This window comes from Neolamprologus brichardi, chromosome 23, assembly GCF_056152115.1.
Source record: "Neolamprologus brichardi isolate AB-2024 chromosome 23, ASM5615211v1, whole genome shotgun sequence".
NCBI classification, from domain to species: Eukaryota; Metazoa; Chordata; class Actinopteri; order Cichliformes; family Cichlidae; genus Neolamprologus; species Neolamprologus brichardi.
Window position 1 is genome coordinate 41,566,010 of NC_142125.1, and position 15,724 is coordinate 41,581,733.

Here is a 15,724-nt window from a genome sequence, read left to right on the forward strand (position 1 = left end):
GCCCCCCCAAAGCTCTGATCCTAGAATCGCTCCTGCAAAAATTTAACATTTTCTGTAAATTCTGTGAATCTCGGGCAGCTCGACTTGCGTGAAGTGTTCCCAGCTGGGCGTCGTGTAGCTGGAGTCGAGTGTTTTAATTGAAACGATACATTTTTAGACAGAAGTTGTAACGGCGCCGTTTTCTTTGTGAGTATTTATTCCACGGCGTGCTGCGGGGAAAAGCCTGTTCTAACGTTTGAGTCTAAGCTTTATTTTTGGCTTCTCATCCGTAAACACTCTGCATCTTTCACGTGATTCAGTTTATTTTGAAAAGTCTCAACAGGATCTTGAGCTTTATTGTGAAAGGTTTATGTGGAAAATAAACAAGCAGACACGCAAAGGTTTTACCGTCGTTGTTGCTAACGACAACGCATAAAAACAGGCGCTTGTCCGTCCGTAGTGTGGTTATATTAAATATAAGAGAAAGAGAACTTTAAGAAATGAATATAGCCGCTACAGTGACATCAAAACATGAACAAATATTGTAAACAGTTTATTTTGCGACACCACGAAACAAACGATAGCGTAAAATGAAACGATAGATGTTTTTATATCGTCATCCGATACATATCGTTATATCGAACAGCCCTAATCAATACAGTTTTCAAAAAATGCTTCTCTGTGCAGAATCGGTTTAAAAACATAAACAGCTGTTGATGCTGCTTGTCCGTGATTTGGACATCATATTTTCTTCTTTGGCTTGGAAGGAAGTTGGTTTGGAAACATATTTGGCGATGCTTCATCTTCTGCTTTGCAACTGTGTGGGATTTAAAAACCTGTCCATGATGCTGGCAGTGTCCAAGCATGTTGTTGTTTTTAAGTTCATATCCCCCCTGCAACGGCTCTGAAAACATGTGTTCTAACAGCAGCAGTACTGAGCTCAGTCTCAGAGAGATGCAGATGCAGTTTGCATGTAACTACACGCAGCCTTCCTCTTTCTCTCGCACCTCTCTCCCTCCTTCTTGTGGAGCAGCTCTCTCTCTCTCTGGTACACAACTGCACGCACACACGCGCACACACACAACAGAAGAAAGGAGAACTGGAAAGCCGAAGACTTGTTCGGACCGGACTGACTAGATTCCCAAGCGGTGACGTGGTGGATATTCATCATCATTTGCCCTCCTGTCCACCTTTGATAGTTTACACTCATTCTCTTGTGCCCTTATTTGCCTTTACACCACATAAAGGGGGGGGGGGGGGGGGGGGGGGGGGGGTGATTAATTTGATGCTACAAGTGCCTAAAGCAGGTGCCCGAGAGGATCACATATGGAGAATGATGTATGGCCACATCTGCGCATCTCGTTTAGTAGCAGCCTTGGATGAATAGACTGTTGTGTTGCTTTAAGAGGCCCCATAGGCAGATTAGCTCTTCTAGTCCAAGACAAAGCTCAGATTATAGAGGCAGTGCCATTTCACATCCTCTGAACACCCACAGTCCCGCACAACTCCTACAGATTAAGCTGTGATGAAGCTCCACGGTGATGATGATGATGCTCCCGTGCGCACACTCTCCAAAAGGTTTATCGACCCAAAGTGACCCACAGGAACATTTTATTACTAACAGTCATGGAGGTCATGCTGAGCAGGGAGGGGATGATACGGATCAATAGCACTGTAGTGTAACATGGGTAAAAAAAAGCCATGAGGGGAGATCAGGTAGAGAACATGAAGGTCCAGTCACACTAAATGGATTCATTTTTACCAACAAGTGCTTTAAAGAGAGCTCCTGCTTGGCACAAACACCTGTGTGCCTTCAGAGACTCAACTTCCATCAAATATTTGTTTTTTAATGAAGGCACAAGTGCATAGGCAGCAGTCTGTGTTCAGAAAAACCCAAAACATTTGATTCAAATTTAGAACAAAAACACCACAGTGGGAGGGAAACAGAGAAACTGGCTTCTTTTTTCCACTATAACTGTGTTTACAGGCCGTTCCAGTCTTTATCTGTCTCACACACTCGACCAAATAACAAACACAAAATAAAAAAAGAACATCTCACATAAATAAATACAGAAATAATCCAAAAGTAGCTATATTAGTAGTGAAACAAACAAGAAAAGCATTTAAAAACCAAACGTGTAAAATCAGTCAGTGCGTGATTACATTGCTCCGCCCATCAAAAAGTGACCTGTGTGAATATCAGCATCTCATTTATAGGACTGATGAATGTTGGTTGGAACATTTGTAGTCCAATCATACTTCACAGACATCTTTAATCCTTCACTGAGTCAGGCTGTTGTTCTCACAAGCCTCAAACTCTCCACCATCATTCCTGTGCTGAAGTAGTCGTGTCCCTCCTGCATGAAGGACGACTGTCCGGTCCCACTCACCTCCATCATTATGAAGAGCTTTGAACAGTTCGTCATGCATCAAATCAAAACTTGCCTCCAACCTGGATCCATGTCAGTCACATACCGCTCAAACCGCTCGACCGATGATGCCATTTCAACTGCCCTCTTATTCAGCCCTCACACATCTGGACACTCATACGTTAGAATGATGTTCACAGACTTCAGCGTTCAACACCATCTTTCCCCAGCAACTCGTTCACAAACTGGATCTGCTGGGCATCAGCACCTCGCTGTGTAACTGGCTGCTGGATGTCCTGAGAGGAAGACGGCAGACAGGTCGGCAGCAACACCTCCAGCACAAGAACACTGAACACAGGCTCCCCAAGGATGTGTGTCGAGCCCCTTCTCTTCACTCTGCCTCTCATTTCTTATCATTTTCAGTGTTTTAAAAGGTGAAGTGTTCAAAAGAACAACAGCACCTGATCTCTGCTGAGCTGTTAAAGAGCTCTTCTTTTAGGATGTGATGATAAGACAGCACACAAACTTACAATTACATGATAATAACACATTTGTAATACACAACATTTGGCTTGTAATTGGTGACATCTGTAACACCACATTTGTGATTGAGACCTTTTGAGGTCAACATGGTGACTGAGGACAACGGGTCCTGCAGAGTCAGTAGTTTCTATTCAGCTGTTTTGTTTTTCATGTCTTCTCCTCCATCATCAGTTATCAGGAGAGCAGACAGTCAAAGTGCAAGAATTCAAAGAAACACAGAGATTCTCCTTACAGAGCAGACACAGCACAGACGTTTCCTTCATCGTCCTTCTCACTCATTTCAGCTTCTTTTCATTTCTGTCACTGACACCAAGTAAAGCCGCCCTCTTCCTCTGAGCACCAGCTTTTCTATTATTACAAAGAAGAAGAAACCATTAAAACACCAAAGCACAAACACACTGTAGAGCCTTTTTTGTTTTCTTAACACACTTTGACAGAAACTGAAAGCACAAAGCTGCTCCACAAACACAGGATTAAGAAAAGAAGAAGATTTCTGTCAGGAAGCATATCTGGAATAATATTCAGGCCCAATCTGACACACAGACCATAATAATAAAAGTGGAGAATGATCTGAATCATTTCAGAATTTTCAAATAAATCAAGATTCAGTTTTGGCAGCAGAGCACAGGGATGCACATGAGACTGAAAATCAAGTCTTCTGTATCTTTGTAAGTCCTGTGACTGTCTGGCAGTCGGTGACCTTCACCTCTGATGAAAAACTGAAATGAGATCTTTTCTCAGCTGATTTTAAAAAAGAAATGTGAGTAATGATCCAATCAATCATTGTTATTGTTGGCCAATACTGTGAAGACCAAACTAGGATTCACGTAAACACTGAGATTCAAAGTATAATTCAATGATTATTGTCATACAGGCTAAATGACAGATAGTATTTTTCTATTTTGTATCGTATGTTATTCTGTTTATCTGATTCTATTGTTTCCCCTTGAAATCTCCTCCAGTTTGCGCTGATCCAGGACGTCACAGGTCTTGGATTCAGTTGTGGAGACGATGGTCTGGTAGCGAACACAGATCTTCTCCACGCCCTCCACCTGAAACACACCTGAGCTCAGTTTGAATCCGTCTCATTTCTGGAAAATAGACTTTTGACACGATTAATAAATAATAAAAGGAGGAAATACATTTATACAAAATCATTACAAATGTCCATTCATCACTGTAGCTTTGCATCGACTTTAATTCGACCATTTTTATATTATAAATGTCTTATTCTAATTATTATTGTGCATTGATGAATATCTGATGGAGTCACTTGTTTCTAATCTGACAATCATCCACCTTCATGCTCTGCAGAGCAGCCAGGCTCTCCAGCGTGGACGCCATGTCGGCCATCTTCTCCAGACGGCGGCAGAAAGAGTCAAACTTCCCGAAGATGTAGTTCTCACTGAAAACACGCACACACGTGTGTAAAGGTTAGCGTGACGCTGCTGACACGCTCTGACTCAGAGTCAGTTACTGATCAGCTGAAGTCAAACTGTCTGTTCTCAGGGTTTTCTCTCAGTTTGTCTCTGACGCTGTGGAAGCTTCACTGATACACACACACACACACACACACACACACACACACACACACACACACACACACACACAAACACACACACACACACACACACAGTGTTGATGTTGTACTTGCACATAAACCTCTACATTGGACTCTGATGTGTCGCGCCATACCTGCCACCTACTGGTCAGCCAGTGTAAGTGCACAAAACATTTCTTCAAACCAAGATGGAAAAATACATGTTTAAAAAAATGAAGTTCAAAAATCTTTTTTCATCCCTAAAGATGAATAAAAATACTAAAGAATAAATCCTGATTGATGTCGTCATAATTCCTGCATGAAAGGGTTAAAAACTATTCTACAAACAAACACATGAATATTTTGGAACATTTCAACTTTAAAGAGCAGAAAGAGAAAGAACAGAAAGTTATATTGTGTAAAAGTGGTTTTGTCCTGAAGTCTCAGAGTGGAGACTAAACTGTTGCAGGTCTGAGGAGCTTCTGTCCACAGACGTCAGATCATGTTTGATAAACTGAGTTTAAAGTGAAACCTGTAAATGCTGACGCTACAGGAGATCCAGCTGAGAGGACGCGTCTACCTGTTGAAGGTCACCGTGCGGCTCTTCCAGAGCTCCAGCTCGGCCGACGGCCCGACGTCGTCGGCCTCTTTCCTCATCTGCTCGCTCTCCGTCAGCACCTGCTTGATTTGATTGGTCCACAGGGTCGACACCTCCTCCAGACGCTCCACCAGCTCACTGTTATTGGCTGAGAGCGAAACACACGAGTTCCTCTAAACACACGTGAACACGGACTCATTATTTCAAAGAAGCCATCGTCTCAGGTCAGATGCTTCCTTCAGCTTCCACAGATAAACTGGTTTGATTTAGCTGAGAGTTGATTTTTAAAGCTTTAAATGATGTTTCCTGTATTTCCAACAGTCTTATTGTTTGTGTGAGATGTGAACAGCTTGAGCTTCATACCTGCTGCTCTGTAGTCTGCAGGGCTGCTCAGCTGGCTGATGGCGTCAGGAAGCTCCACGTGCTGCAGCTGCAACTTTCTCTCCATGTTCAGTCGGGCTGAGCTCAGATTACTGACAAACTGATCCACCGAGGACAGGAAGGACCGGACGTGTGGACACGAGGCGCCGTCCTGCACAGACCCCCACGACTGGGCACGGAGTCAAAGGTCAGCAATAACAACAAAGGTTAATGTGTTTCCTGTTTCACTTTTGACCTTATTCACAGCCAAAAGCATCAGGAGGAGCACTGCACACAAATCAGACTTTTCATGGATCATTATGTAACAGCTGCTCTACAGTCAAAGCCCACAAAGAGAAACCAGCAGGTACAGATAAGCCCAAGGTGTGGCCTCCAGTAACACTGTGAGGAACCTTGGAGTCATGTTTGACCAGGACATGTCCTTCAACGCACATATTAAACACATATGTAAGACTGCTTTCTTCCATTTGTGCAACATCTCTAAAGTTAGAAATATCCTGTCTCAGAGTGACGCTGAAAAACTAGTTCCTGCATTTATTACTTCCAGGCTGGACGACTGTAATTCATTATTATCAGGAAGTCCTAAAAACTCCCTGAAAAGCCTTCAGTTGATCCAAAATGCTGCAGCAAGAGTCCTGACAGGGACTAGAAACAGCAGATTTCTCCTACACTGGCTTCTCTTCACAGGATTGACCCCTCATGGCTGCCCCTCCCTGCCCCTTTCTTTGCTTTCAGTCTCTTCCTGTTTAAAGAGAGTTCTTCCTTCCCACCATCAACAAAGTCTTCATATATGGCGTCATGTGATCACTGGAAGCTTAAAACATCTCCCTTTTTGTGCTCAGTGAAAGCCTGAATGGATGGAGGTGTTTTACCTGCTGCGACCTGAGAGCAGGTAACATGATGTGAGTCAGCAGAGTTTCCAGACTGTTCAGGACGCCGCCACCGCCGCCGCCGCAGTCCAACACGCCAAAGTTCACTTCCTGGAAACATCAGGTTGCACGAGAAGATCAGAATGATTGGCTGCATCCATGTCACAGTCAACCAATGAGGTCTGTGCAGTTTGTTAAATTTGCAGGTGAGGAGGTGACCCAGACCAGTTACTGACCTGCTGCACGTTAGCGGTGGTTATGGCCTTCTCAGTGGTTCTCAGGAAGAACAGACATTTCCCCAGTAAAGGCTGGAAATACAGAACGTGATGGAGTTCAGATTCCTTTAACGTGACGCAGACAGAGCACTTCCTCTGCACTCTGTCACCAAAGTTCACCATGCAAAGGAAAACCTTTCATGGGCTTTAAAGACGGGGTGGTTGGAGAGCTCTGCAGGCTGCTCGTTACCAGTGATGGGAGTAACGCGCTACTTCTTTCAGTAAAGAGTAATCTAATTACTATTCCTATGGTTACAACGCCGTTACAGTTACTAACAAGAAAATGTGGGGCGGTGCGTTACTATGTTTCAACAAACAGACGGTTGAAGCTGTGTTCAGCTTACAGCAGCTTATATCAGCTGCAGGAAGTAGCTGTAAGTAATCTGGGCGCTGCAGCTTTAAGCAGCTGTGCTCCCGCAGACAGACCATCACTTTTTGGCACAACAGCTGGAGCTCAGGGGGCAAAACAATCGCATGAGTGCTGCTGTTTGACTGAGGAAGAATAAAGGAGTCGTGGTCAATCACATGACCACTTACAGACAAAGCAACAAGGTGATATATACCAGTTTATAAACTGTGTTGATAGGCCAGTAAAAGCAGAGTCATGATAAACAATATATACGCGTGTTTGTTCCTCAATAGTTTCATGTTTACTGTCTAAGGACAGCAGCGAGCACTCTCTGCTTATGAGCTGCTGTCAGACCTGCAGGTATCAGGCTGTGATCTTCTCCTTTATACTGGACACTAATTATTATTTTGCAGAGGCTCAAATAATTTGTGTGGCGTCTTATTGAAGAACAGCTGATTGTTCTGGAAATAGTTTAATGTTATTAAAAAAAGGGTAAAAGGTAAATGGCTGCAAATAACTTTGTTGTTTGCAAAACTTGTGTGTATAATTTTCAAATTTATATTTACATTTAAAGTTATGAAAATGATTCGTTAAACATGTTCGTGGTTGTTACAGTAAAAAATATAACTTTTTTGTTTTCTGTCTGATTTTAGATCAATTGTGTTAATACAGTTTGTCAAAATGAAAACATAACTGTAGATTCAGACACGTGAGGTTGTGCTGAAAAGAATGAGACCAAACAAGGCAAAGTAAATAATTTTTAAAGGTAAATGTAGAGGAAACATCAAAAGTTGTCACGGCTGGGGCAGCAGTCGTGTGGTGGAATGAATGAGGACCCGAGATGCAGACGGCGGTGGAGATGCGAGTGGAGATTTATTTACAGTGAAAATAACAAAGGTGAGGGAAGAAGCGAACATCAAGCTAAACTGGGACAAACTAACAGACAAAGCAGAAAACATGAGGGCAGCAGGGAAACACAGAGATGACACGAAGAAGGCAGAGAGACGTGGAGACACACCGATGGACACGGAGACACACAGAGTCATGCAGACGACGCCACAAGCAACACAGGCAGACACACACTATAAATACACACGAGGTACTGAGGGGATGACACCCAGGAGGGGAGCACAGCTGAACCACAAGACGAGACACAAACCTTCAAAGTAAAACAGGAAACACACAGACTGTTTTACAACACAAGGACACGAACAGAGCACAGAGGACAGACACAGGCAGGGCTGAGAAAACACGGAAGCACTAAACATAAGAACCAAACCCTAAGAACTAAAACAAAATCAGAATAAACACCAAACACAAGATGAAACCAAAAGGAAACACAAAACGCTGCGACCCAGGACCCTGACAAAAGGAGTTCACAATGGCCAATTATACCCTGGAGCCCAGAGGGTATTTTTAAAGTAACACAATAGTTACTTTTCCTAGTAATTAATTACATCTAGAACCTTGTCACTCAGTTACTAAGTTACCTTTTTGAAGAAGTAATTAGTAACTATAATTAGTTACTATTTGAAAGTAACTTGCCCAACACTGGATATGAGCGAGTATCCCAGCTGATGCAAACTGGAAAGCTTCTCCTGTTTGAAGTGGATCTATTCAGCTTTTATTTCCTGATCATTTTAAGCATCAACAAAGTTTCTAAAAACAAGCAACAGTTTGTCATCATTCATAAACTCTGACGTCACAGGAGTGTTTTTATTCCTGTCCCATGTTTGAAAGTTTCTGCATATCAGAGCTGCCAACACGGCACCGACTCAGGCTGGAACTGACTTTAAATCCTTCATCATTCATGATCCTGTTAAAACCACATCCAGGGGAAATGTTATTAGCATGTAGCCTTTAGCTCATGTTCGGATTGCTGCTCCTCCATGTTTGTAGTCCTTTTTTCTGTGAATAAGTGTTTGTGGAGCTTTGAGCTCCTCAGACTTCGGCCTCTCGACCTCCTGATGTTCAGCCTGCAGCTGTCAGTCATCCAGTGTTTGCTCAAAGACTTTAATCACCTCGTTAACCAAACAAAGCAGCACAGTTTGATCCATGGAAACACAAACACGCTCAGGCTCATCATCTCTGAACAGGACAATGATGAATCGTAGGCTCGGGATTGTTTGGAGCTTAAAGAGAAATCAGATACATCAGAACACAAAAACCCCGAGAGGTGGATCAATGTGACGTCACACACCTGAGCTCTGAGTCCTCGAGTCTGATCCAGGCTCGTGCTTTAAGACACGTTTCTGTGTAACACTCAGCTCAGGTGTGTTCAGGACATTTGCTTGGAAGAAGCCGTCTGTGGATAAATCCTGCTCTCCACCTCAGCTGTCAGGTTTATCCAGAGAACGGCCGTCCTGACTTCCAGCAGCCCCACAGTCCTCGTTTCTAATAAACTGGCATCACTGAAATGAACTGTCTGCCTCGCTGTTCAATAATCTGCTCTTTGCCAATTTCCCAGCAGAACCTTCCACTCATATCAGCATTTTTCTGTGATTCTCACATTAACTAAACAGAAAAAGCTGAAGCCAACCTCAGAGTTCCCCGTAGTGAGGAAGAGTTTCCTCTGAGCCACAGCTGAGTTTGATGCGTCCACAAAGGAAGACTGACGGGAGGACAGACTCTGGGAGAAAGGCAGATATTAAAAGATATGAATACAAAGTACAACAAACAAACGAGCAGAGAAAGTGTCTCCATCACTCACCACAGCTGGATGCTCTGAAATCCTGGAATCCAGCTGTGGAGAGGAGCGCCGGCGGCGTGGACGCAGTTTAGTAATCAGGGAACGGGAGACAGGAGGGAAACACAGCTGGGACCAATTACAAACACGAGACAGGAAACAGTAACGCAGGACTGTCAAAGTAAAACAGGAAATATAACACAGAGTCCAAAGTAAGGAGACGTGGGACACAGTGAAGACACAGAAACAGAAACCAGAACTATAATCACAAAACAAACTCAGAAACATAAAGAGTGAATCAGCTGATTCAGTGTTTGTGACAAAAACATTGGATCCTGGTTAATAAGTTTGATTTGTTTGTTTCTGTATTATTTTGTGTATCGTTCTTATGAGCTGTTGTTTTTTCAGTGAAATATTATTTAATTGTTTTAAGCTTTTTGTTGACTTTGAAGTGCTTAAGTTGATATTTTTGAACATTTAATTTGTTCGATTATTGTAGAGTGGATAAAACTGTCAAACGCACAGCTGCTTCCAGCATGGCCGGAGGAGAGGTGGCCGAGCAGACGCACAACACACACAGCTCACAGGTTTGCATTTCTATATATTGCAGATGTTGCAGAAATTGACAGTAAAGAACTCAGAGATCCAGCGCTGTCTCCTGCCCCTTATTTATACACCACAACACAACGACAGGCGTAACTCACACAAACGGGTAACATGAGGCTCAGATGCTTTGGACATGTTCACATATACTGGACACAGAATGATGAAGATGGAGCTGCAGGAAGGAGGAAAAGAGGAAAAACACAGAAAAGATTCACAGATGTGGTGAAAAAGGACACGACAGGTTCTGTTTGTTAGTTTGGTTTTTCTTTATTTGGTAAAGATTCAGAAATAAAGAGAAGATCACATGTTTGAATATTATATTAATGTTCTGTAATTACAACAAGTTGTAAAATCTTTCCAGAGTGAGACAGAGACTGTGCAGAGACTGTAGAAGGACAGAGCAGCAGCAGAGCAGTCCAGATACACTGATGATCCTCTGTCAGATCCAGAGGGACACACAGGGGTGATGCTGGACTCTACATTGTGTCTGACAGTGGAGCTGTTCTCAGAGCAGTTCACTCTGCAGCACTGACAGTCATCTGCACTTCATTCCTCTGTCAGTCACTGCTGGATGAAGCTCTCCTCTCCACCTCCCAGTAACATGGCCCAGTCAGAGCGTCTCTACACACAAGCTGCTGCTGCTTCAACCTCTCTGGATCATCAGGACACAGCTGCTCCTCTCTCAGCACACACACCGTCCTGTTTACCATCATCACCTCCACCTGCAGAGAGAAGGAGGAAGAGCAGAGGAGATAAACGAGTGTTTCCAGAGACTCTTCATCAGCTGTCAGTCAGTGATTCAGCACATCCAGTATAAAGAGCAGCAGGGACTTCAGTGCTGGGACTGTACTAGGACTCATTGTTGCTTCACTTTTTCTAATCTTTGGATTTTTATTGAAGTTGCTGAAAATGTTTTTCCCTCCTAGTTTGAGTTTGGACTTTCATTCATTAGAAGAACCTTGGTGTGTCCACTCTGAGCTCTGTAGGAACCCCAACAACAAGCCCAACAATCCAGATGGACGGTTCCAGCTGTTAACTGGAGGAATTCCATCCAAACATCTGCTCTCACTAAATTCTTCCTCACCTACAGACTGTGTTCTTCACTGCTTTAAACTTGGAAATGAATGCAGTCATTGGTCTGCGTGCTGCTTTGTTCAGAGAGCTGATTGGCTGTTGACAGTGTTTGATCAGAGCGTGTCAGCCGTTACTATGGTGACCATAAAGGTGAGAAACAGGAAGTGTTTGTGTCCAATCCTGAAGCCTGTCACCGTTCTCCTCTCACAGCTTCACTGAGAAGCTGCAACTTTACAGGAAACACTGGATCTTTGTTTCATACTGACTGTGTTTAGTACAATACTGCTGACAGCACCACCCACTCACTCCATCACTCTACTGACCTCAGAGTCTCCAGTCTGTAGTCTGGACTCTGCTGAAGATCAAACAGCTGCTTCACATCTGGATTCTTCAGGTTGTTTCCCCACAGGACCAGCACTCTCAGATGGGAGGGGTTGGACTTCAGTGCTGCTGCCAGATAATCACAGCTGATCTTTGACAAACCACAGTCCTCCAATCTGTATAAAGAATGAAAGATGTAAGTTTATTAGACAAAGTGCTTGAAATCATTCAGTGTTTCATCATCTGTTCAGAGCTGAAGAAGGTTCAGAATGTAGAAGTTTAGAAAATGGAAACTCCAAACAGCTGAAGCCAACAGGAAGCAGCTTCAAACAGGAAACTGTGCAGAGTTTCAGACTATATGTCCTGATGCAGCCAGTTGGATTTTGGAGATTTGAATCTCTGTTCTGTGACTAAGTCCTTGAATCATTTCTTCCAGTTGGTCCAACAAGACAGACTAAGTATTGGACATGTGTTGTGGCTCCATTAGGGGAGCTTCTAAATGTGATGTGATGGCCCCTCTGGGTCTGTCAGGTCACAGCACTGAAGAGAGCTCAAACTGGGCACACAGTTGTTCCAGTCTGGACCAAAGACTCTATACTGGGACTGAGGGACTGCTTTGACTGCACCCACTGGGACTTTTTAAAGGCTCATGTTCTCACTTAGATCATCGATTTCTACTGACATTTCTTTCTGGGAAAAATGGGGATTACTTTGGAAACAGGAAGTATTTTCCCCAATAAGCAGCCCTGGATTAGTAAATCACTCCAACATGTTCTCAGGCAGAAGAAGCTGTCTTGTTATGAGGGAGAGAAGAAAAAGATTGAGGCACAGAAACTTGTTGAAAGAGAGATAAAGCAGCTAAAATCAGGTGTAAAAGTAAAGCAGAGGATGAGCTGAATAAAGGACACTCAAGGCTGGCTTGGAAAGGAATGAAGTCCATGGTGGGGATGCAGAACAAGGAGCAAAGATGAATGCGATGCTGAATCAGCAGAAGACTTGGACTCATTTGATTCCAGCTTTGACATCATTGATTTCAATGAAGAGCTTTGTGATTGTAGCAAAGGGCTGGTAGCTCTGAGAGTCCCACTGATGAGGTGTTTGTGTGGAAATCTCTTAGTGGGACCAAAGAGAGAAAAAGCCCTGGTCCTGATGCTGTGGGAGGGAAATGATTGAAGTGTGCTGTGAGGAACTGACTGGGAGATTTTCACACATTTTCCAGTCCTCCTTGGAACAACAGGAAGTTCCCAGCATATGGAAACAAAGGTTAAGTGTCCTATGGCACTCAGTGATGATGGTGTTGTGGCCCCACCACCTCCACCTCTTTGTAAAGGAACTAACTGTAATCTGAAGCTTCAAATGGAACTAAGACTTCCTCCACTAGGTGGCAGTGTCTGATGAGAAAGTGTTAGTGGAGCTGGCCTGGAGTCAGAAACAGGAAGATGCAGGATTTGGGCTGAAATGGGGAAAAGTGGTTCGCACTAGTGCCTTAAAGCAAGAAGGTTGTAGGTTGAAGCTTGTTGGTCAGCTGGGCCTTTCTGTGGAGGTTGGATGTTCTCCCACAGTCCAATGAAATGCTGCTTAGGTTCATTGGTGCTTCTAAATTGGCTGTAGGTGTGGATGTGAGAGAGTGCTTCTCTGTCTCTCTCTGTTGGCCCTGTGATGGACTGCTCACCTGTGCAGGTGGACCACGCCTCTTGCCCTATGACAGCTAGGGCACAGGCTGCAGCCCTGTGAGCCTAAGCTGAATAAACAGTTAGCAAAAATGATCCATAGATGGCCTGAAATTCCCCAGTTAGCAGTTTGGTAGATAGCTATGACATGCTAATCCCATCCAGCAGCTGTATTCTACCTGTAAGCTGATCCCTGCTGAGCCAAAGCACTTTTTCATATACAAATTACAACCTTTAATAGAAACCTATTGGTCAGCATCTTATTAGCCTGCTGTTAGCTTCATTCCACAGAAAACTGAGAGAAACTAACAGAGTTGATAAAGAATAAAGAGAAATGTGCTGATTTAAAGCCTTTGAAGTGCTTCAGATGATCTCTGTCCACTTCTGTCCACTCATTCATTCATGTAAGCTTTCTAATGCAGCTTTGATCTTCACAGTCTGCTTTATGAAACTCATTCTAACCCTGAATGTCAGAGTGTTCCTCCTTCTCTTTCCCATCATTCATGCTGGCAGTGGAGGAGATTTGGATGTTGGACTGTGTTTTGGATGATGTGTGTATGTTTGTGTTGGACTGCTGTCTGTAAAGCAAACGCACATTTTGCTTTGGATTTCAGTGTCAGACAGACTTTAAGGTGGAATGAAGAGTTTAAGAGTTTCACAGTGAATTTTCCAGTGGAGGATTTTTCTTCTTCTTTGAAGGTTTGAAATGTGAACATTGTTCTGCTGCAGTCAATGGACTAAACCAGAGAAGAAGAAAACAGACTTTACCATGAAGCTCCTCAGTGTGGATCAGTATAATATCAGCCTGATGTCTGCAGTTTAGTGTCAGCACAACTTTCACATCATATTCATCTCAGCACAACTAAAACATGCTGACTGACCCCAGAGTTTCAAGTTTACATCCTGGACTCTCCAGGAAACCACACAGATGCTTCACTCCTGGATCCTGCAGCTTGTTGTTGTAGTTCAGGTCCAGCTCTCTCAGATGGGAGGGGTTGGACTTCAGTGCTGCTGCCAGATAATCACAGCTGATCTCTGACAAACCACAGCTCCACAATCTGTATAAAGAATGAAAGATGTAAGTTTATTAGACAAAGTGCTTGAAATCATTCAGTGTTTCATCATCTGTTCAGAGCTGAAGAAGGTTCAGAATGTAGAAGTTTAGAAAATGGAAACTCCAAACAGCTGAAGCAAACAGGAAGCAGCTTCAAACAGGAAACTGTGCAGAGTTTCAGACTATATGTCCTGATGCAGCCAGTTGGATTTTGGAGATTTGAATCTCTGTTCTGTGACTAAGTCCTTGAATCATTTCTTCCAGTTGGTCCAACAAGACAGACTAAGTATTGGACATGTGTTGTGGCTCCATTAGGGGAGCTTCTAAATGTGATGTGATGGCCCCTCTGGGTCTGTCAGGTCACAGCACTGAAGAGAGCTCAAACTGGGCACACAGTAGTTCCAGTCTGGACCAAAGACTCTATACTGGGACTGAGGGACTGCTTTTACTGCACCCACTGGGACTTTTTAAAGGCTCATGTTCTCACTTAGATCATCGATTTCTACTGACATTTCTTTCTGGGAAAAATGGGGATTACTTTGGAAACAGGAAGTATTTTCCCCAATAAGCAGCCCTGGATTAGTAAATCACTCCAACATGTTCTCAGGCAGAAGAAGCTGTCTTGTTATGAGGGAGAGAAGAAAAAGATTGAGGCACAGAAACTTGTTGAAAGAGAGATAAAGCAGCTAAAATCAGGTGTAAAAGTAAAGCAGAGGATGAGCTGAATAAAGGACACTCAAGGCTGGCTTGGAAAGGAATGAATTCCATGGTGGGGATGCAGAACAAGGAGCAAAGATGAATGTGATGCTGAATCAGCAGAAGACTTGGACTCATTTGATTCCAGCTTTGATATCATTGATTTCAATGAAGAGCTTTGTGATTGTAGCAAAGGGCTGGTAGCTCTGAGAGTCCCACTGATGAGGTGTTTGTGTGGAAATCTCTTAGTGGGACCAAAGAGAGAAAAAGCCCTGGTCCTGATGCTGTGGGAGGGAAATGATTGAAGTGTGCTGTGAGGAACTGACTGGGAGATTTTCACACATTTTCCAGTCCTCCTTGGAACAACAGGAAGTTCCCAGCATATGGAAACAAAGGTTAAGTATCCTATGGCACTCAGTGATGATGGTGCTGTGGCCCCACCACCTCCACCTCTTTGTAAAGGAACTAACTGTAATCTGAAGCTTCAAATGGAACTAAGACTTCCTCCACTAGGTGGCAGTGTCTGATGAGAAAGTGTTAGTGGAGCTGGCCTGGAGTCAGAAACAGGAAGATGCAGGATTTGGGCTGAAATGGGGAAAAGTGGTTCGCACTAGTGCCTTAAAGCAAGAAGGTTGTAGGTTGAAGCTTGTTGGTCAGCTGGGCCTTTCTGTGGAGGTTGGATGTTCTCCCACAGTCCAATGAAATGCTGCTTAG

The 15,724-nt window shown here is 43.6% G+C and overlaps 2 protein-coding genes across 4 annotated transcripts in view; both read right to left on the reverse strand.

Annotated features, from left to right (window-relative positions):
• Positions 1 to 3,491: 3,491 nt before the first annotated feature.
• On the reverse strand, positions 3,492 to 6,677 carry LOC148096489 (dynein axonemal heavy chain 5-like). Its single transcript, XM_087835647.1, has 6 exons — positions 6,516 to 6,677; positions 6,283 to 6,390; positions 5,393 to 5,579; positions 5,012 to 5,177; positions 4,191 to 4,296; positions 3,492 to 3,943 (listed from the first exon to the last, which is right to left on the reverse strand). Exons 1-6 carry the CDS (start codon positions 6,675 to 6,677, stop codon positions 3,815 to 3,817), a joined length of 858 nt encoding a protein of 285 aa, XP_087691773.1. The 3' UTR covers positions 3,492 to 3,814.
• A 3,760-nt stretch (positions 6,678 to 10,437) lies between these two features.
• The window catches only part of LOC148096490 (NACHT, LRR and PYD domains-containing protein 12-like), a 43,930-nt gene continuing 38,643 nt past the window's right edge, over positions 10,438 to 15,724 (reverse strand). For 2 of the 3 annotated variants that reach the window (XM_087835634.1, XM_087835633.1), the window contains one exon: positions 14,123 to 14,318. In XM_087835634.1, the coding sequence (XP_087691760.1) occupies positions 14,123 to 14,318 (196 nt within the window). Of the gene's footprint in view, positions 10,918 to 11,592; positions 11,767 to 14,122; positions 14,319 to 15,724 lie in introns of those variants that run through there. The other variant, XM_087835632.1, reaches the window with a different exon arrangement.

Excerpts from the sequence above, each read along its gene's own strand:
- LOC148096489 (XM_087835647.1), bottom strand. The coding sequence starts at position 6,677 with ATGGTGAACTTTGGTGACAGAGTGCAGAGGAAGTGCTCTGTCTGCGTC. Across the intron at positions 4,297-5,011 it reads CGCACGGTGACCTTCAACAG|TGAGAACTACATCTTCGGGA; the intron begins GTAGACGCGTCC and ends GCGTGTTTTCAG. Across the intron at positions 3,944-4,190 it reads CTGCTCTGCAGAGCATGAAG|GTGGAGGGCGTGGAGAAGAT; the intron begins GTGGATGATTGT and ends GGTGTGTTTCAG.